Source organism: Trichoderma camerunense (genome assembly GCF_050948025.1).
Source record: "Trichoderma camerunense strain CBS 138272 chromosome Unknown V8C40scaffold_2, whole genome shotgun sequence".
Classification (NCBI taxonomy): domain Eukaryota; kingdom Fungi; phylum Ascomycota; class Sordariomycetes; order Hypocreales; family Hypocreaceae; genus Trichoderma; species Trichoderma camerunense.
Genome location: NW_028145368.1, coordinates 3,366,780 through 3,386,980, shown reverse-complemented (window position 1 = coordinate 3,386,980; position 20,201 = coordinate 3,366,780). Strand labels below are relative to the sequence as shown.

The 20,201-nt window shown below is 46.0% G+C and overlaps 8 protein-coding genes across 8 annotated transcripts; 3 read left to right on the top strand and 5 right to left on the bottom strand.

Annotated features, from left to right (window-relative positions):
* Positions 1 to 22: 22 nt before the first annotated feature.
* Positions 23 to 875, bottom strand: V8C40DRAFT_234565 (carboxymuconolactone decarboxylase family protein). Its single transcript, XM_083213653.1, has 2 exons — positions 607 to 875; positions 23 to 552 (listed from the first exon to the last, which is right to left on the bottom strand). The coding sequence occupies exons 1-2, from the start codon at positions 696 to 698 to the stop codon at positions 84 to 86; spliced, it is 561 nt and encodes a 186-aa protein (XP_083078558.1). The 5' UTR covers positions 699 to 875; the 3' UTR covers positions 23 to 83.
* A 527-nt stretch (positions 876 to 1,402) lies between these two features.
* Positions 1,403 to 2,672, top strand: V8C40DRAFT_282922 (Gfo/Idh/MocA family protein; the record flags this gene model as incomplete). Its single annotated transcript, XM_083221871.1, has 2 exons — positions 1,403 to 1,461; positions 1,528 to 2,672. The coding sequence occupies exons 1-2, from the start codon at positions 1,431 to 1,433 to the stop codon at positions 2,670 to 2,672; spliced, it is 1,176 nt and encodes a 391-aa protein (XP_083078557.1). The 5' UTR covers positions 1,403 to 1,430.
* Positions 2,673 to 4,459: 1,787 nt separating this feature from the next.
* V8C40DRAFT_234562 (N,N-dimethylformamidase beta subunit family domain-containing protein) lies at positions 4,460 to 7,170 on the bottom strand. The gene is made up of 4 exons (XM_083213652.1): positions 6,922 to 7,170; positions 5,741 to 6,781; positions 5,015 to 5,674; positions 4,460 to 4,961 (listed from the first exon to the last, which is right to left on the bottom strand). The coding sequence occupies exons 1-4, from the start codon at positions 7,018 to 7,020 to the stop codon at positions 4,518 to 4,520; spliced, it is 2,244 nt and encodes a 747-aa protein (XP_083078556.1). The 5' UTR covers positions 7,021 to 7,170; the 3' UTR covers positions 4,460 to 4,517.
* A 660-nt stretch (positions 7,171 to 7,830) lies between these two features.
* On the top strand, positions 7,831 to 9,199 carry V8C40DRAFT_234560 (phytanoyl-CoA dioxygenase family protein). Its single transcript, XM_083213651.1, has one exon. It carries the CDS (start codon positions 8,015 to 8,017, stop codon positions 8,963 to 8,965), a length of 951 nt encoding a protein of 316 aa, XP_083078555.1. The 5' UTR covers positions 7,831 to 8,014; the 3' UTR covers positions 8,966 to 9,199.
* Positions 9,109 to 11,020, bottom strand: V8C40DRAFT_262170 (uncharacterized protein; the record flags this gene model as incomplete). Its single annotated transcript, XM_083219343.1, has 6 exons — positions 9,109 to 9,185; positions 9,256 to 9,563; positions 9,618 to 9,889; positions 9,953 to 10,021; positions 10,101 to 10,165; positions 10,246 to 11,020. 6 exons carry the CDS (start codon positions 11,018 to 11,020, stop codon positions 9,109 to 9,111), a joined length of 1,566 nt encoding a protein of 521 aa, XP_083078554.1.
* Positions 11,021 to 11,587: 567 nt separating this feature from the next.
* Positions 11,588 to 13,361, top strand: V8C40DRAFT_282917 (MFS transporter; the record flags this gene model as incomplete). The annotated part of the gene is made up of 2 exons (XM_083221870.1): positions 11,588 to 12,906; positions 12,974 to 13,361. 2 exons carry the CDS (start codon positions 11,588 to 11,590, stop codon positions 13,278 to 13,280), a joined length of 1,626 nt encoding a protein of 541 aa, XP_083078553.1. The 3' UTR covers positions 13,281 to 13,361.
* A 2,551-nt stretch (positions 13,362 to 15,912) lies between these two features.
* Positions 15,913 to 17,269, bottom strand: V8C40DRAFT_262168 (major royal jelly domain-containing protein; the record flags this gene model as incomplete). The annotated part of the gene is made up of 3 exons (XM_083219342.1): positions 15,913 to 16,620; positions 16,683 to 17,068; positions 17,134 to 17,269. The coding sequence occupies 3 exons, from the start codon at positions 17,267 to 17,269 to the stop codon at positions 15,913 to 15,915; spliced, it is 1,230 nt and encodes a 409-aa protein (XP_083078552.1).
* Positions 17,270 to 17,850: 581 nt separating this feature from the next.
* V8C40DRAFT_282912 (Six-hairpin glycosidase-like protein) lies at positions 17,851 to 20,109 on the bottom strand. The gene is made up of 3 exons (XM_083221869.1): positions 19,939 to 20,109; positions 19,011 to 19,885; positions 17,851 to 18,957 (listed from the first exon to the last, which is right to left on the bottom strand). The coding sequence occupies exons 1-3, from the start codon at positions 20,074 to 20,076 to the stop codon at positions 17,934 to 17,936; spliced, it is 2,037 nt and encodes a 678-aa protein (XP_083078551.1). The 5' UTR covers positions 20,077 to 20,109; the 3' UTR covers positions 17,851 to 17,933.
* Positions 20,110 to 20,201: the final 92 nt, after the last annotated feature.

Here is a 20,201-nt window from a genome sequence, read left to right as displayed (position 1 = left end):
GGCAACGCAAGTGAGCACTGAGCCACTATTATGCATACTTCTAAATAGAATTATATTGCCATCTATCCTCCATATCTTGCTCGTCAATTATCCTGTGGGACTTGGACGTCAAAGCCGTTCAGAATGATAGAAATGTACTGATAAAATCCAATTACATGAATGAGAGACATCATATTATCTCTCCCAATACGCTTTACACCTGAATCCCAAAGACTTTGAACCAGAGGGCCTGGCTTTCCCATCGCATTAGCAACATCCCAGGCTACCTTCTCTTCTTCACCCAGCGATTCTGGGAATTTCCCATTGATGAGATCTTCCACTTGTTCCTTTGAGATGCCCCTAATCTCTGCCATCACTGTATGGGCGTACAATTCATATGCACATTTAGCCCGGGAGGCAACAACCAATATAGCCACCTCCCGTACAGTAAGCGGCAAAGGCAGCGAAGTGACAGCACGATCGAGCTTGAACCAGAGCTCGCCGAAGGGAGGATTGTGGAGAAGCAGTGCAAAGGCTCCAACAAGTTCACCAGTGGGATTTTTAGTGACAAATCTGTATACTTATTAGAAATTATTTGCTGCGGCAGCACGCATGTGGAGGACGGACGGAATGTTCGTTGAGCATTCACTTAGCGTCTCATAAAGAGGCTTTTGCTCGGCAGCGAGTTTATCAGGTTCGATTAAACCGAGTCTGTTCATTATTATAGATTCGAGATCTAACTCGAGAGGGTAGAAAAGAGAATGGTCCAAAAACAAGAGGAAGTCGTGCTATTGCTGAGTTTGCAAAAGATAGCATACAAGAAATTCGACATATGTATGTGTAGAAGAAGCGTAAATTCCTGTGTTCAAAGAAAAATTGCGCTAGGATTTGTATACAGCTGACTGATCACTACATAGGCAAGTAGGCTAATGACTCAATTTTTGGCATTCTCCGAAACACGGCCGGGAAAAATTCGTCTTGTCATATCTTTCTTTTCTTTCCTTCTACAAGAAACTAGTTATGCAATACCTAAGCTTTCACTGGGAATTTTTCTCGTTGATCAGAACGGCCACCCATCATGCAGGTTCCATTACTCCGTGCTACTAAAAATGCCATATGAGCGGCCTGGCTCAATGTTTGAGCCAGCTCCCCCGCACTCTGTGGGGAGTATTCCGTGTATGACGAGGGAACACTCATAAACGGCGCGGGGCCGCAGGCTCCGTCAATACGGGGCAATGGCAACGTGGGGTTGGCTCTTCAGTTTTCCCCTTATGGAAATCCGAACAGGCCTGGCTGCTAAACATACCGAATTTGGCTACTCTGCAGAGCTAACAGAGGATGCAATACATACCGCATGTTATATGACGAGAAGACCAATGATAAAAGCTTCTTCGTATGTGCAAGCGCTGGGAGGCTTCTGAGTGATTGACCATTTCATTGTCATCGTCAAGATGGCAAAAACAGTTCGATGGGGAATTCTTGGTAAGCGAGCGAGCAGGTGCTTGATATATCGATTATAAGGCGACTGATAGAGTCAAAATTTTATAGCAACTGGAGCCATTGCCGAAACGTTTTCTCGCGATCTTCTTGTTGATCCGAGGACAAGAAATGTAACCTCGATCATTCACAAGATTGTGGCAGCCGCCAGCTCTTCTGGCGCCAGCCGGGCTACTGACTTCCTGAGGAACGTCGGGGCCCCTCTAGAGGCAAAAGGATATGGATCTTATAAGGAGTTGGTTGCCGATCCAGAAGTTGATATAGTCTATGTTGCGACTCCTCACTCTCACCACTACCAAAACGCAATGTTGTGTTTGGAAGCCGGCAAGAACGTTCTGTGCGAGAAAGCTTTTACAGTGAATGCTGCTCAAGCAAGAGCACTAGCTGAAAAGGCAAGAGAGAGAAATTTGTTCCTGATGGAAGCAATATGGATAAGATATCTTCCTCTGTCTATTTACGTTCGAGATTTAATAACATCAGGGAGACTTGGAAATGTTACACGTGTAACTGCAGATAACTCTGCCAATCTAAATCCCGAAGTTAGCTGGGCTGACGGTCAACATCGCATGGTGAATCCGGATCTTGCTGGCGGAGCGTTACTTGATTTAGGCATATACTCCCTCACGTGGATATTTCAGACCCTTTATCATACCCAGGCTTGCCCAACACCCCCAACAGTCGTTTCGTCACTGCGAAAATATTCCACGGGTACTGATGAGATGACATCGATCTTATTGACATTTCCCCGTCCAGAAGGTGATGCTCACGGTATCGCAACTACTGCTATGCGGATCGATAGTGACATTACTCAATCTGGGGCATCTGGAGCGGCTGTAAGAGTTCAAGGCGATAATGGCGAACTTCAAGTCTGGCCTCCAATTTGGCGACCGACTAAGACAAAACTTATCCTCCGCGACGGCACTGTTGAGGACAAAGTGTGGCCACAACCTGGGCCAGGAAAGGGGAGCGGATGGTTCAATGGCTTTATGGCTAAACATGCTGAAGGTGAAGGGTACGGCATGTTTTGGGAAGCCGATGAGGCGGCATTGGCAATTATTGAAGGAAGGAAAGAAGGGCGATATGCGGATCTATCAGAATCAATTGCTGTGATGGACGTCATGGATCAAGTCAGAAGGCAAAACGGCCTGGATTATCCAGAGAAGATAGAGACTACACAATACCCGGTAGAGCTATAAATGAAGATGTACTTCTATGTACGATCGAGTGAATTAATACTAAGCGGATGATGTATTGTAATGTTCAAGAAATATCTTATTACTTTCATCTTTCACGCGACCTCTACGTCTTATTCTACGTTGATTACTTCATCACTGGTAACTCCAAGGGTTAGTCCTATCAAAATTTAATTCATAATGTTCACTAAATAGTTTCTGTTGACAAATGTTACATTGCAAGGGGGACTCTGATTATTACCAAACGTCCAAAACTAAATAAGACATCTTCCCCCGTCACATCATCTCTCATCTCCACTTGTCACCTTTACACAGCGTCGGAGCCATGAGAGTCTAGCGGTTTCGCCAAAATAGGAAAAGATGTTGAGACAGGAGTAAGATTGAAATATAAATAACCCCTCATTCTTCATACGATTTGTGTCATTGGTACAACCAACCCTTGGTCGCAGTTCTTATCTATCAATTCCTTCGTTGCCTTATACGTCCATTTTTGCATCTGCCATAAATATGCGTCCCTTCGTTCGCAATTATGATCCAAACAAAGATAAAATAGCAGTTCCGACGATTGTAGGTATCTATTCTTTCTCTTTCGCATCGAGTGTTTACATATTGTCCATAGTGCCGTAACACGGTGCACGAGACTTTGGGTCAAGAACCAATGATATCAATAGCTCCCTTCATCTGGGCTACCCCATACATTCATCTGCATCCCGATTACTGTTTTATTCTCGATTCTGGGAATGGAGCTGCGGTTGGCTACATTATAGGGACTCCTAATAATGAGCAATTCTTAGCAAAATACCACGCAGAGTATCTTCCAACGTTAGATTCTGTTAAGTTACCCAAACCAAGCTTGGATAGACCAGCAAAATGGGTTGGAGAGGAACTTCCTACTGCTATGCTACAGCTCTTGCATGATCCGGGAGAGGCTCTCCATTACAAAGCCTTCCCACAGTTAGTCGAACAGTATCCTGCTCACCTGCATATTAATTTGCTGCCCGATTACCAACAGAAAGGATATGGAAAACTGTTGATGCATCGATTTTTGGAGAAATTGAACGCAGAATGTACCAAGGGTGTTCACCTTGTTTTAGCTGCTAACAATATAAATGCGGATAAATTCTATCAGAAAACAGGGTTCAAAGAGTATCTACCTGGAGGAATTGATGACGAGCAAACCGGGGAGGCCAGTTTAGATGGAGAACAAACTTCATGGGTTATTAGGGTTAAAGATCTAGATTTGGCAACATGATTCCATGGACTTAGCTATATCGCATACACAGACACACTAGCTATACTTAAGGTTCCATTTTTCATCGCATTCGTTATTTACAAATTTATTGCTCTGCACTTCATTCCCCCACCACATGTACGCTGCATAACGGGAATAACTATCTAGCACAACATGCCTAGCTGCATCCTGAGAGCGCACCGAAATCTCGAGTATCTGATTCATTCTATACATTCGTTTCAGAATCAGCAGTAGATCCTTGCTAAGCTGAATCGTCATCAGTTGGACAGACATCCAAAAACACATAGATGAATACTTGAGCGCATATACATAATATGTTCATTGTCTTTGCAGTAAAACTCAACGAATTAGGGTGTTGGTTGGCGTTTAAAGTCGACTCGGAATACTAGGTCCCTTAAGAATTACATTTCAGAAGACATGGACAAGCATCATTGACATTGTCAAGATCAAAGGCCGATACTGCTATACATACGTAGCCACAAGGGAAACAAACACTTGAAAGTAGGATTGGAATCTTCAAGTAATGATACTTTCAACCGGTTATTTTGAGTCGGCCAATGTGCAGTATAACCCTACATTCCTAATGCTGACAATCCCTAATCCAGCAACTGATGTCTTCGAACAAATTCCTGTAGCACATTGCCCGTAAGACGTGCAATATTGTTCTCAAAGTGATTCCATCCAAGCGAGCAGAGCCAATTGATGCTCCCAACACTGAAAACAGCTCCTCCACCGCTTGTTTCATAATACGTGACATCCGACCTGACTTCTTTAGTCTGCGTGCCGAGGACGTTTTGAAATGGGAACGAAATGTCCTCAGGAAACATGCCAAATCTGTCTGGATGGCCTATGCTTGTTGCGACAACCACTGTGTTGGATGGGCTTCCAATCTTGTAGTCGCATTTGTCCATCTCATCGCCGCTCGCGCCTCCTCCAAAGCCGTATTCTCCAAGAACCTCATCTTCGCTGATACCAGCAAACATCCATGCAAAGGAAGTACTTTTTCCTGCTTCTGTTTGCTTGTATCCAACTCCAGGGCCCTATAGTACGTTGTCAGTTCGTTTCACTGCAGCCAGCAAAGAGGAAGACATACTGGTCCTTCTGCACAGCATCCCACGCCAAATAGGCAATTTGCAGGCAGGCCTCGAGATCGCCACAAGAGTCCCGACTGTCCGTTACTGCTGAAGATACGGTCACCTCCAGGACAAGTAAACGACCGAATTCCCTCTCCGCCTCGTCGAATCTCGATTCTGTGAAAGTTTTCAGCTGTGGTAGCGCAGCTCCAGTAGAAACCATTGCCTCCAAGATACATGACATTGCCGCCGGCTCTGATGTAGTTTGCGTATGCGCCTAGACTTTCATTCGTGTGGTACTCTGGGTGCGAACCAGTAATGATTGTGCCATACCGACTTATGGCAGCTGCACCCGAAGTATGCAAATCGTGGTCAAATACAACATCGTATGGTATCTGGCTTTTCTCTAAGAATTCCAACATCAATAAATCAGCACTTAAGCCTCGTGGTCTGTGGAAGTTCCAGCTAATGTAGTCGGGGCGCATGTTCAGAATTGGACGCTTCGCCGTGGAGTACATCACTCCAGATTTGTCGTTGTGTATGTCATAACACGACAGTCCTAGATCATTTCTCCTCGCCGTCTTTTCGGCATGCTTATCTGGTATCGCTTTCCAAACAGTGTTGACGGTGTCCTTGAGGTGTGCGCGGTCAAACACATGCTCGTTTGCATATGCTAGATACTTGAATTCTCCATTAGTATTGAGATTGTTACTTCATAGACATAGAATGGACTGCATTATACCCACAGTGAATGTAGAAATGATATAAGCAACCCTTGCTCCAAGTGCATTGCTTGTCTCCATAGTAGCCCGCACATAAAAGGGTATAGTGTCTTTTACCTTCCCTGAGGCAGCCTCGATTTCTACAGCGTAGATGCCGGACCTGAGATTTGGAGGTAAAGAAATAGAGAAATCTGTACTCCAATTTGCATCATCAAGGTCATCTTCATGGAAATGGATTGCTCCATAGCCATATTTGGCTTTCGTCCAGTCCGATTCCATCCCGTCCCAATCTTGGCCAGTCACTGCTCTCGTGGGACCATTTATAAGTCGTCCTTCCGCTCCAGTACCATTTCCAGACACATCAATGACTTTGTCAGTAGATATTTGGAGTGAAAAGTCCCATTGAGCCAAAACCTGGTTGCTAAGGCCAGCTGATTTCATTGTAGGGCTATCGAGACGGCCGTTAAAGAAATTCGTGGCAATTTGAGATGCTTTCGTGTGTGACTCTGCGAACATAGCAGAAAGCGTGAGGACGCAAGGCCTGGCAATATCTGCCGTCCCACTAAGAGTGCTGCTGCCTCTCGCCGGCGGTTGGGGAATATCCGTGAAAATAGGCTTTGGGATGATGTCGTACTCAAAAGACGTCCCTCGAATGCTGAAGCGAAGTTCAGTCCATCTTTTCAGCTCTGGCTTGAATGCTGTAGATATCACATCAACTGTAGCGCCAGTTCCTACCCAGAACTCAACACCCTCATCAGTTAGAACTGCCGCATATCCGGTCTTGATTGAGACATTGAGAGTTGAGATAAGCGTTTGTGTGTGCTTTGCAGCAAGAAGATGCGATTGGAAATAAACAGAAAATTCTATACCGGCGTTTCTGACCTGGTAATCCCTCTCAGGAACGAGAGCATAAGAGCCTGACTGAGCAACTTGGTAGTGTCCCGAACATGTACCAGGAGGAATTGCACTGATGATTTCCGGCTTCATCCCTGATGTATCTGTGCCTTGGGGACCACTAACAAGCCGAGCAACATGATATTTTAACTCCGGTTCTGTGGATGATATCTGGTGATCTACGTGTCAGCTATCCCAGATTGGACCAACATAGCGGAGGTAAATAACTATATGGACTCCACGTAGTGCGAGGCTTAGGCCAATATGTAGTCAAATTAAATTCAGTAGTAACAAAAGCCGGGCATACTTACTTTGACATCAATTGTGCTTCCGGGGCTGGCAATCCACGGGTCGACATAACCAGTGATTTCTGCCGGATAGCCTGTTGGCGGGGTATGAATTGTAGCCATTGAAACTCGGGAAACTTGGAATATCCGAAATCTATCTTGAGGATCTTGAAAAGCAGAAAAATAACTGGAAAAGACAGCCAGCTGCGTGTTATGTTGGGCGAGTCTAAGGCCTTTTGATATCAGTCGGAAAATCAGCTAAGCATATGCAGCCCTAGAAACTAAGATTTCGATCTACTATTTATTATAAAGGGTTACACCAGCAATTTGCTACTAGCATTTTTTCTCTCAAGAAAGGAGGGGGAGGGGTAATTATTGGGAAACAGTAGCCTTGGCGCAACATCTGCCAATCACATGCTAGGTACTGAATCAGCCACGCATCAGGCCGGGATGCGAGGATTAATCTGGCATTTCTGCAATGATAGCTGTTATTTCTCTAAGTTAGCAAAGTAGTAATCACATTTATCATAAAAGATATTCCAGCATGTTTTACACTGCGGCTTTTGATATTTTTGAACTGTGATGTATTGTTCTCAAATAAACAATCTAAGTCAGTCACGGGTAGTATGTCGATGGGTAGACACATCCAAGCCTGAGCCGCCGCTAATTCTGAAAGGTTCAGGTGGGGTTAGTTTACGGAAAGATTCAGCAGAGCCCCAATCGTGGAAATTATTGATCGAGTAAACACCTAATAAAACAGGCTTTCCTCTAAACAGTATGTTTAAGAGCTGCTATCCTGTGGTATGACCGGGTCGGAGGTCTACTCCGCCAATATTCTGGCCGACGCGAGCGGAGTTGTCATATTCGGAAAAGTCACAACTGCTTCGGAAGTACTAATACCATAATAGGAAAATTTCCGACCATGGAGTGGCAGTTGATTATGAAGGTGTGTTCCTCGGCACTGAACAATCCGATAGGCGCAGAAGTGAAGTTAAAATAGCACCACCATCTTCAACGGCATGTTCAATTGCATACTCTTATCGAAAACGCCAATACCTACGAACACAGCTTCACACCATTGGAGAAACTCAGTATTATTGAACTAAAATCAGCAACAATGACAGTCACACCAGAGCAACCAACAATCATCAGATTGAGCGATGAAGAGTTGGCCACAAAGTCAATTACATCTTACCATCTCCAGACTGCTCTTGAGGCACTGCAGCAGGATGGTTTGGTCGTTCTCGAAAACGCCGTCAACCCAGATCATCTTGACCACCTCAATGAACGCATGGTCGCAGATGCAGAGAAACTCAAGGCTCGCCAGAAGGCTCACGTGAACTTCAGCGCTGAGACGCGCAATTTTCAACAAGAGCCCGTGCCAGAAGAGGGATACATTTTCGACGACATTGTTGCAAACCCATGGGCCGCCGAGATTCTCCAGCATATGTTGGGACCCAAGCCCAAAGTCCGCCTTTACAGCGCCAATACCGCATTTAAGGCTGAGGCCCGCCAGCCCGTCCACATTGATATGTCTCGTGGTTATCCCCGTACGCCGTTTGGCTTCTGTGTCAATATTAATCTGGTTTCAACTTCTCCGGAAAATGGAGCTACCGAGTTCTGGCTTGGCACCCACAACGATCCCACGTTGGAGACACTCACTATTAACGGACATGGAGACGATGGCCCGGATCCAGCTATCGCCTATGAGAAAAAGGCAGCTCGCGCAAAAGAGCTTGGGCTCCCCATTGACTTTGCCGATAAGCTCATAGAGGAGCGTCGCAAAGTGAGACCCCCTATCCAAGCCAGTCTTCCCAAGGGATCGCTCATTATCCGTGACATCCGCATTTGGCACGCTGGCATGCCAAACCGAACGGATGACACACGCATCATGCTTGTTACTGTCGCTGTGGCTCCATGGTACCGGAATAACCAGAAGATTCTGTTGCCGAAGCGCTGGCAGGGCAGAATTAACTGGGGAAAGCTTGATCCTTGCATTGATTGGGTAGAGAATGATCGCGATTATCTACTGGGCTCTCATGATATCAATTTATCACAGCTGCCTTAATAAGATGTAAATAAGATAAAGTATTATTTGCGTGTGGGGGATGGTTTCTGAATAATATTATACTGAGAATTGCGAAGAAAGCAGCGGAATTTGCAGGCGACTAAGACCCTTTAAAAAATATAAAGTCTACCAGCTGAAAACTATTACGCCAATAATAAGTCAGAAGCTGAGTTAGATACGACTGCAACCTCTTCGGCTTCAAGAATGCTTAAATACACAGCTAGTAGTTCTGTCAATATGTATCGCTTTTTTAAAGATAGAAAAGAGGAACAGTAGTGTGAGAAACATACCTGCAACTCGCCACCTCTGGGAGGCCTTGTGTAATAATTCCTTGAACAGATGAATCTTTTGCTGCATTTGTTTATCAGGCTTGCCATTGCACAATTTGATGAGAAAGCGCGTAGCGTGATACACAACATGGGCAAACAGAGGTGTAGCCATGCGTTCAAGATTAAAGACAGTTGGGTTGGCGTGAAGATACACTGCAGAACCAAACAGTCGGTCTAGAGAGGCCAGAGTCTCCTCAAATGGCTGCGTCTTGGCCTTTATTACGTTTTCCATCATCTTCCAATGACGTTCTTGAAGGAGTAATATGGTACTGTTGCCGATATCAGATCATTGTATTTTGTCTGTGTTGGGCCGGTTTCCCTACCTATAACATATTGATAATTGTGGACAGATACCTGGGTGTGTTTCAATATCGCGCAATCTAGCTTCGGTATCGGAAATGTTCACGAGAGAGTGAATTGTGCGGCGCAGCTGTGTAATCTGCCGCTCGAGATCGGCACACCCGGCTGGATGTGATGGGGCCAATAACTCAATAGCTTGGCTGAGGAGATATGTAGCCTGGGCCAATCTGGAGAACAGGCCCATCTCGAGATTGAAGCCTGCGGAAATGCTAAATGGATCCCCGGGCTTGATATTCTACCAATCAACAAGGTTAGACTCCATTTCGTTCACGATCTGATTTCGTTCAGTGTTTCTTACTCCACTATCAAAATTCTGGTCATCAATCGGTAACAGATCATTGAAGGTCGGATTCTCGTGGATGGCGTCCTTTCAGGACTTGCAAGGCACATGAACCTGCGGTATGGCCTTAGCAACCCAACAAACCAGGACAAGCTTCCCGACTCACCGGTCCAACAACAATAATGCCCACCAAACTCGTCTCTGTTCTTCGACTTCCGTTTGAGTATACATCTGCAGTCCGTCATGAGCACCATCCGATTCCAGCAATAGTTTATCAATTCCGAGCGCGATGCCATACCGCACGCACGCACCAACGGACAGATAAGCAGCTGGGTATATCGCATGGCCAGTCTCGTAGAGAGCAATCAATATGCCTGCCTGTAAAACTCGAAGCGACAAGTTTCCCGACGTCTCCATTTCAAAATACATCTGCTTCGCTCTCTTATATGCCACGATATTATTTGCATCGTTTCCGGGGGTGGGCATGTGGGCCTGGGAGCATATGAGCTTCATCGCCGTTACAAGTAAGCAGAGCTCGGCTCGGCTGTGTTGGAGAGGGTTGAGGAGCTTGGCAAAGAAACCCTTCCTTGAAACTATGGGCATCCACCAATGCACCGTTTCAAAGTACGTAGAGGATATTTTGTGAATGTCCGAGGCATCATGTGGCCTGTGAATGAGGGAGAGCTGAGGTCGTGGAAGGTCAAGCCTTGCTTGATGGAAGATGTCAGGGGCAATGAAGTAGATGGCGGCTGCAGCATCTGAGCCTCCGTGCGCGCGAGAGACGTAGGCGCTCGACAAGGTACACGAGGGAGTTTCGCTGTTTCCATTGCTCTCGGAAGACTCACGGCTGATGATCATTGATCTCCTACTAGTCGCCGTAGAAGGGGATTGGTGCCGTCCAGAATGATGTGATTTCTGGATAACGTCCTGCGCACGGCGCCGACGCACATAGACGCATTGTACGTCTTTCTTGTTACACAGCTCGCAGCTTGGAAGAACCCGATCACAACGTCTCTTGCTCCTCTTGCATGGCTCGCAGGCGGTCCGCGCATAGCTCACCAAATCTTCGTTTGGTGAAAAGGACATTGTTAATATTGTTTAGCATTTATCAGCAGCTGACGGACCCATCTGCATGAGCTAGCGGGCGGGCTGCGGCTTTTCCACCAGAGTATGAAGGAGGAGAATTGATCCCAGCGGACTCAACGGGTGGTCAAATAAGCAATCGGGCGAGGACAATATTCTGAATCATCCGGCCGTGGGTCAGAACCAAGTGTATGCAGCATTGCAGACTGGGGCGAGATGTAGTCGGTGGCGTTTGTTAAAGTGAAGCTCTGTGGATTCCTCTTGCGGTGTTTTGCGGCGTCTGGCGGGTTTTCCGCAAGACAGCAATTTCGGATTACGGCGCTAAACACGATTATCACTAACAGTCGTGATCCCCGATCTGATCAGTTATGCCGGGTTTGCTCAGAAGCTCGGGGTTGTGGTTTTGCAAAAAACGAGACGCAAGGGCAATATCCTTGCTTCAGGTACATCCACAGACGTGATGCCCATATAAAGAGGCCTCAAAGTCAACATGCCATGTAGCCGGTTGTCTCTGCCAATCTCAGATTTGTGACAAAAAAAGCAGACAACAACATTGACGGCGGCGGCATCATGTCCAACCCTGACATAGAGTCTACAGAGTCTTCCAAGCCCGCCGACACCAACTCCTCTGCCAGCCAACAACCTGTCGCAGAACACGAAGCTGATAGCGCTAATGAGAATGTGTTGCGCCATGTCTCGACCACAATATCGGCACGGTCCGTAATGAAGCCTCCAGACTCGCTCCTACATGAAATATGTTTTGTTTCTGTAGTATCCATGGGCCAGTTCCTTACGCTGACCGGACTGGCTCTCTCCGTCGTCACTGGAGAGCTCATCGGCCGCAGCTTCGAGAATATTAGTGCGGGCGAGCGCAGCTGGTTTGCCGCCTCCTATTCCTTGACCGTCGGCACTTTCATCCTTGTAGCCGGCCGCCTGGGTGACCTCTATGGCCACAAACAGATGTATGTGGTTGGATTTGCATGGTACGGCTTGTGGAGCTTGCTTGCCGGCTTTGGTGTCTACCCAAAGACGCCGGCCTTCTTCATCACCTGTCGTGCTTTTCAGGGCGTCGGTGCCGGTCTTATACTTCCCAACTGTCTTGCTATCCTCGGCCAGACCTACCCACCTGGACGACGCAAAGAGCTTGTCTTTAGCATCTTTGGAGCCATGGCGCCGGCCGGGTTCATCGTGGCCGGCATTTTCGCTGCGCTTGTCTCGGAGCGAGTGTGGTGGCCCTGGAGCTATTGGATCATGGCAATTCTCTGCTTCTTTCTCGCCACTGTAGGTCTCTTCGTTATTCCAAAGGAGAAATTCGTCGACAGGATGCACGACTCGGTGCTCGATCAGAACCGATTCAAATTCATCACCCTCATTGACATTCCGGGCGCTGTCACGAGCATCAGTGGACTAGTCTTGATTAACTTCTCCTGGAACCAAGCGCCGATCGTAGGCTGGACAGACCCATACACCTACATCCTACTCATAGCTGGCTTCCTCTGCTTAGGCGCTTTTGTTCTTGTCGAGCGAAAGGCTAAATATCCACTTGTTCCGACGTCTATCTTCACCAGCGATGTAGCCTGGACACTGAGTTGTGTTGCGTGCGGCTGGGCCAGTTTCGGTATCGCCTTGTACTACGTTTATCAATTTAACATCTTATTAAAGGGAGATTCGCCGCTTTTATCTGTTGCAAAATGGTCCGGTGCTCCTGTCACGGGCATCATTGCCGGTCTCACGACGGCTTACCTGCTCAGTCGCGTGCCTCCCAGCGTCATCATGGTCATGGCGCTGAGTGGATTCCTAATTGGAAGTACACTGCTATCTACACTCCCAGTGAATCAGACGTATTGGTCTCAGATGTTTGTCCTGACCCTCCTATATCCGTTTGGGATGTAAGTCGATACTTCGTGGCTGTCTTTATTCCGGGATAAAATCACACTGCTAATTTTGGTATGACAGGGACATGTCCTTTCCGGCCGCCACCATTCTGCTTAGCAACAGCATGCCGCACGAGCACCAAGGGCTCGCCGCCTCTCTGGTAGCCACGGCTGTTAATTACTCCATCTCCATCAGCCTAGGTTTTGCTGGAACAATCGAGACCCAGCTCAACGATGGCGGCAAAGACATTCTTAAGGGTTACCGTGCGGCTCTATACTTTAGTAACGGGTTGGCTAGCTTGGGCATGCTGCTGTCTCTGGTATACTTTGCCGCTACCTGGATCCGTAGTCGCCGGAACAGGGGCGCTGAGAAAGAGGAGAGTGTATAATCATCACGACCCGACCCTCACGACCGCAAAAATAAACCTACCGGGCAAGTATTACAAGAATATATTAGACCATATTCCCACAAGCATGCATTGACTTTCTTGAAGCAAACACTATGTTTATTTATTATATATTATATTATTTTATAGCTAAATAAAATTGTATCTTCATAACAAACTGGATTCGTATAGCGAATTGTTGCATATTACCCTCTCTAAAGTACCTAGGTTAAGAAGTGGACTTTGGTAGCGTTTGACCTTGCTGGATATTGGTATTTGTTAATTCTGGTACATCGTACCTTAAAGATGCATTGTTATCACTACTATACCCCGCCACTTCCCTTATCTTCTGGGTCAGTCATGCCAACTTCCGCACAGCTCTCTGGTTAGTAATTGCTCAATCGTGAATTTCCTGCTTGACGTTGCGCAGCTGAGTATTGTTAAAATTGCTTCCAGAAAACCCGATCGGCCTTCAGCCACATCCGATGATTTTGGGAAGCCTTCATTAACTTTGCTGGCGGTAAACCCTTCAGTCTCGTAGCGTATAGGGTATTTTAGGCCGCCGGAAAAAATAGTGGACATCTACAGACCCAGGAGTCTTCATTTCGTTCGAAACCAATTACTTGGCGCGCCTCTGCCGCGCCAGGAGGGCACTTGTCGGCCGGTCCCAGGTTCGAAGTGTCAGAAAAAGCATTTTTATATTATATCCTGTTTCTTTAGGGGTATGAACTTTTACATCTTGTCTACAATAGTCTGGATTGTCTGATGTGAATTACCACGCACATCCTGAGTTATCGCCCCGTATCTCACACCACCAACGCGTTTGCTGGTATAGTTCGCCTTCAATGCCCCCAGTTAAAAACCACCACTTCTTCATAAACCATGGGCGTGCCTCCCAGCTGCGGATGTCCCAAGGTGCCCCGGAATTGCCTACACCCGCACCTAGCGAAGAGCCCCAGCATATTAGTGCGTCGTTTAGAAGATCACGACAAAGCTCTTCTTCGTCAAAGACTGGAGTATTTGTATGGATGAGAGCAATTGCCCTTTCACGAAACGTTGGAAACGGCAAGACGTCGAGGTATGGGTGATGGCTGCGGGCGAGTTGGCTTTTTGTTGGCCTGAGATCTGGCTTGATGTTTTTAAACTCGCTCTTTTGCCACTCTTCTGCTTGGTTGGAAAGATGACCATGAAAAAATGGCGATTCGGCATCGTCTGAAGTTGTAGCTGGCGTTAGGCCTAGCATAGCGGCGTTGCTGAGGCAGGCTGATAAGAATGAGACATGAGTAAGTCGGATCGTGCCAAGATGCGGACTGAGAATCGGATCTACTTTGATTAGCTTTAGCTTCCAAATAAATTGCTCCTTTTCCGGTACCTGCGCGAATGTGATTCTTGGTTTTCAGGTTATACTTGGCCTGGGACTGGGCAGAGTCTTCAGAATCTTCAGAACCAGCTGCTTGCGAAAAACCGGATTCTAACACTCCAAGACCTAATCTAATGAGATCTTGCAAAGTCACTTTGTTATGCTCAATCTGATTCACTAATTTTATACTTATAGGAGCGTCATTCTGTAGTAAGAAAAGAGAGAGAAAGCTGTTTAGAGAGTCAGTTGTTGTCCCCGGCAGTGACATAGTATCACTCGAGTTGGCTAGTGAGGTAGGCCGTAAGTTTGATTAACGAGCCAAAGTTTGTGTATGAGAATTATTAGGTGAAAGGCCAGTTCTCATATTAAGGCTTCGTGCAGGGTTGTCCAAAAAGGATTGCAATGGCCGGAGAGGATTAACTCCACTCTCATTTCCGCCGCCAGCAATAGTGTCAAAATCCAGACCCCATCTTGTTTCATCTCCGTCAAGAACATCAAACGATTCATTCAGTAATGGTATTGGTGACATAAGGAACTCTTGTTGGAAATTAAAAGAGTCCGAATTCTTTTCAACAGATAAGGAGCCAAACTTGCGGGACTCGTGGATCTGGCGTTCAACAAGATCTTCGAGAGCTTCTAATCGTCTCTTTTGTTTCTCTCCTGCAATATTTCAGCAACATTTCTCATCATTATTTGACCTCCTGTGGATAGAGAGACAAACTGTAGTTTCTCTGAGCTTGCCTGTTCTGTAAGCGTCTTTTTTCCGAAATAAGCTTCCGTTGCTGTGCTTGTTCTTCTGGAGGCATGACTAGAGTACTTGACCAAGCCACCTTATATCAGATACTACTCAGTGGGAACTGATATGTTGAAAGATTCTTGACCGGTATTTATAATTTGTAATCTTAAATGAACGAAAGATTGGAAACGAGCGTAGGAATTCAAAAGCGGACATGCTCTCGATTGTTGCTTACTCGATTAGGTGAGCAGCTCATTATTTGCGGGGGGCGCTGGCGGAGTTTGCATCCGGAGTTAGTGTAGGCTTTCTTTTACACATATTTTCCTACTCAAAATTAATATAGCGAAACAAGAATGGAGCTTTAGCTTCAGAGGTCTGAATGATGGAAATGTATTTCAAATATAGGATTAAAATGCCGTATAAGTCGGCAGCAATAACAGATCGACCTAACGTGAATTCTGAAATAGAGAATTGGAATACTGCTGATGTCAAATAGAGCTCCTCCTCTATTCAGAACGATCTTAAAGGAAGGGGCACCCTCATTCTTGCCGAGGTCGAGACACCTTCACTCCACCATCGGGCAATTTCACTCTGAACATTGCGTATGGCTTCACCCTACGGTCGATTCCACCCCAATAAATAGGCGCTCTCCAGAGTTGATTCTCGGTAAAGTACAAGTATCCATCTGTAGCAACTGATAAAGTATCTGTCCAGCTGAGTCTTGGGTCCCGTACAAATGGCTGCACCAGTCCAGTTTTCGGATTGAACTTGATGATGGAATTGCCCTCCATGTTGCCGCCGTAGATGTTATTGTTAGAGTCTGTTTCTAGTCCATCTGAGAGCCCCTTGTCACCCAAAACCTGGATTTGAGATTTCGAGAGGACATCTGAGTTATGAGAGTTGTCTAGGAGATATTTGGTCTCAATGCCGTAAAGAGATCTTCCCCCTGCTGGACAGTAGTATAGTGTAGATCCGTCAGCTGACAATGCGATACCGTCAACGCCGACACTAAAGTGTGAGATGCCGCTGGAATTGGAATAGACGGCTTCTCCCCATATAAACGGCACAAACCCTGGATGTGACGAGATGGAAGGGTCGCCCACCAATTTGCGCGAAGTAGCACCAGAGCCAAGATCAACCACCACGATCGCAGTGCGGCCCTCTGGACTGTTGTCAGAAAGGTAGGCTACGCCTTGACCTGATGGCGTCAGAGCTGGATTGAGATCAATACGGACATCATTGAGATACTATCAAGTCAGCATCTGGCAGGAAAGATTACGTGTTTTGAACTGTAGGGTATATATCTTACTCCATCAGCAGGTACAGCAGTCTGGTCAAAAAGAATTTTCTTGAAGATGGTGTTATTTGTCAAGTGCATTCCAATCAACTTTGGTCCACCGTAAGCAGTCTCAGCTAAGCCTCCGGTTGACGCGACTCTACCAGAATCCAAAATCCACAGCCTATCCTCAGTATCTGTGATGACAGATATTACACCTATGAGATGATCTTCACTGTTTGAGCTTGTAGGTGGATTTGTGGAGTAATTGAGACGGCCACCAGGAGGAGTATTTATCTCGAGATTCGGATATGGAACTTCTCTTCCATTGACAATTTCCCCGACTGTAAAGTTGATACTATTTGGAAACACTGGAGGGTAATTGACGAATATGCGGCCACTGGAGGAGACGGTGAAACCTAGTAACCAAGCACATTAATATTAAAACTAGGTGGGTGTTCCTATATGTTACAGGAAAACTGACCTGTTGGCCACTGATCATAAAAGAGGTGGATGGTTTCGAGAGCCGGGCCAAGAGTCCCGGGATCTGAGAGTATCTCTTGGCCTATCACAGCAGAGATGCTCCAGAGAGTCCAGGGAATAACAAAGGACGACTTCATGATGCGATATAATAAGGTTCGATTCAATTATAGTCTAGCACAGGTCTCTAGTTTCACAGGCTCTTTTTGGAACATGGGACCAGTATATATACCGCCATATTCAGCGGGGTGTACCGACGACAATTCTTGTAACATACTGTGAATCCAAAAGTCACATAAGCAACTTATCTAAGTGTCTAAAAGTTGCGTTATTTTAAATCCGATGACTCTTCTAAGCAGTTCAATAAGATGTAAGAGGCAAAATATTACGAAGTTGCATAAATACTAAGCGGATTGCTTAGTTGAGCAACAACGGCTTATTCCAAATCCTTTATTCTCACTGAGTGCTTGTCACGTTCCATTATATTATCCCACTAAACCAGCCAAAAGATTAGAATCATAGAGGAAACCTCTGGGGAAGTGTTATATAGGAATTGGCATACAATTGATCTGATATTGAGAGGTCTTGGTCACCAAAGAAGGCGTCGCAGATATATTATGTACTATAGAGCATAATATCTTTTAGTGTATTACCATTAATCACATTTGGAATGTAGATATGCATAGAGATGTCTTAAAGTTCTTTATTTTGTTTGATAGGAGACTCTTTCATATACCTGACCTGGCCCTAACCTGGCGTTGTCCACTAATTTTGCCACAAAATGTCTGGTCGTACCAAGTTTGTCTAATTTCTCTCTGAATCAGCTATAATAGCTGCTGCTATCATGGAGCCTGGCCAGCTAAACCAGGCTTTGCTTGTGGTATCACCTGTCTTCACATCTACCGCTTCTCCAAAAGTTCCGTCCCATTGCATGGCACCGATAATTCGCTGTAGAGCACCTGCTTTTGCCCTTTCATTACCTTTGACGTCTGCGTACAACATTTCTTGAAAGTATCCAAGCGGCCAAGGGCCTTGTGAATGGACACTTCCAAGTCCTGCAAAAGACCCTCCTGAGCTATACCCTAGACTGTTCTCCTCCGATAGGGCGTAGTTCATTGTATTGTACCACGCCTCCAAATCCTTCCTGTCGGAGAAGAATCCCCAATTGGCAGCAAAGGCAGTTGGGATATCATTTCCGTCATGATAGAAGGTGTGCTTGCCATGACCATCTACCAAGTAGGCTATTTTCACATGTCTAGAATCGGGGTCGGCGATTAGGAAGTGTTGCATCGTTTGCGTGTGAACTTCGTCTGCAAGCGATTGCAATCTTTCCCCAGGATCTCTTAAAGTGGCCAGCAACGAGCGAATTAATTTAGCCAGTTGGCAAAGAGTGTACCATAGTAAAACGTGGCTAGAAAAGTGGAACGGATATATAACTTCATCGTCGCCTGGCGTCTCATCTGTAGGGAACAATCCTGTAGCTAAGTCTTGCCTTGAGGTAATATGGTCGAGAATTTCCGTGATGACTTGAGAGGAAAGAATCTCCTCCACAAATTTCTGTTCATTGGGATACTCTGAGAAGTATTCGCAAAGCTCTAGCATAGGGTAACACTGTTGATCGAGCTGGTAAACGGGTCCATCTTTCGGTTTGCCTGTTATGATGTATGACCTGTGCCAGAACTTATGGGGTCTCTCAGCCTTGAAAAACACCCAATCTAAGTGTCCCCTGATTGTTTGATCGAGAAGTCGCTTGTAATGATTGTACGCAGCTGGTGTTACTAAAGACGTCAAGTTCCGTCTGGTCAATAGCAACAGGCGCCACTGCCAGCTGTGGATGATGTTAGCCCTAGCATGCCGAAAAATGAGTTTCCAAGTACTTACTAGTTGTCTCGGTTCCAGCCTAGAGGGAGTGCTACATGGTCGGTAATGAGGGCGACTTCTGATTCAGAGACAGGGATCGCGCAGTTGCCGAGAATATAGTCAACATTGCGCCGCACAATATATGTTTCAACAGTCTCTGGCCTCTTCCACGCCAATTCATTTCCCGGAGTCTTTGAATTGACACAAAGGTGTTCTGAGAAGCTGTTGTTCTCGTCCAATCCGGGTGCCAAACGCAGAATCAGACCGATAGTGACTTCTGAATATGGCTTGATAGAGACAGACTGATCTGCTGTAGACACACCTGTTAACAAACCCGGCTGGGTTTTATTTGTCAGGCCCACCAGTGGTGAAGGAACGCCATTCAGGTATAATTGGCCGCTCAGATGCGCTCCAATAAATCTATTCCTTATGATAAAAGAACATTCCTGGCTATTGACTTCGAGAGCATTCTCACATTCCGGTAACGGTATCGGGCCCCCTTCAGTAAGTTGTCCGTACGAGGCTCGATGGACACTGACTCGAAGATTGACCTGATATCCAACCTGAATCTCTTGACTGGTATTGTTGAAAATACGGGCTTTCTGATTAAGTCGTCCTTTCTCATCAACACTCACGACATAACGCACCGCGGCACCAACTCTTGTGTCGAAACCAAGGTGGGCTGTGTTCATTTGAGTCAAGTCCACTGTAGTTCTCGAGCCAATGTTGCCAATACATAAGCCAAAACCTTCGTTTTCTTCATTGACCATATGGAGCATACGCTTTCGATAGTCGCGTACGTACAATGGATCATAGTATCTTCTACCGTCGAATTGCTCATAAGAGGCAGCGACTATGATGCCGTGATGGGGATGGTACGTACTAAGCTGAAGAGCCTATAGTCTGTTAATATGCGCGATCAAATTCAAATCTGAGTACTGCAGCTCACACGTCCATAGATATTGGCTGATAGAGTCGTTCCATTTTGACCAATATCTATTGTTTTATTCGCTTTCTTGCCATGCTTTGGATCAAAGACCTCTGGAGTAGAGTAATCACGTTCTTGCGTGGACGATAATGAACCCATGTTGGCTGAGAAAATAAAGAAAATGGCCAGAGTACTCTCGAGCAGGAAGATTTACGAATATACTGGTATTAATCCCATTTAAGGATCAAAAGCTACACGGGAGCTTACCAGCTCAGAAGCCTCAA

Coding starts and splice junctions, on each gene's coding strand:
- V8C40DRAFT_282912 (XM_083221869.1), bottom strand. CDS start 20,076: ATGGGTTCATTATCGTCCACGCAAGAACGTGATTACTCTACTCCAGAG. Junction 19,886..19,938: donor CAGCCAATATCTATGGACGT/GTGAGCTGCAGT, acceptor AACAGACTATAG/GCTCTTCAGCTTAGTACGTA. Junction 18,958..19,010: donor GGCTGGAACCGAGACAACTA/GTAAGTACTTGG, acceptor CATCATCCACAG/CTGGCAGTGGCGCCTGTTGC.
- V8C40DRAFT_234562 (XM_083213652.1), bottom strand. CDS start 7,020: ATGGCTACAATTCATACCCCGCCAACAGGCTATCCGGCAGAAATCACT. Junction 5,675..5,740: donor ATATCATTTCTACATTCACT/GTGGGTATAATG, acceptor GGAGAATTCAAG/TATCTAGCATATGCAAACGA. Junction 4,962..5,014: donor GATGCTGTGCAGAAGGACCA/GTATGTCTTCCT, acceptor AACGTACTATAG/GGCCCTGGAGTTGGATACAA.
- V8C40DRAFT_234560 (XM_083213651.1), top strand. CDS start 8,015: ATGACAGTCACACCAGAGCAACCAACAATCATCAGATTGAGCGATGAA.
- V8C40DRAFT_234565 (XM_083213653.1), bottom strand. CDS start 698: ATGAACAGACTCGGTTTAATCGAACCTGATAAACTCGCTGCCGAGCAA. Junction 553..606: donor GAATGCTCAACGAACATTCC/GTCCGTCCTCCA, acceptor ATAAGTATACAG/ATTTGTCACTAAAAATCCCA.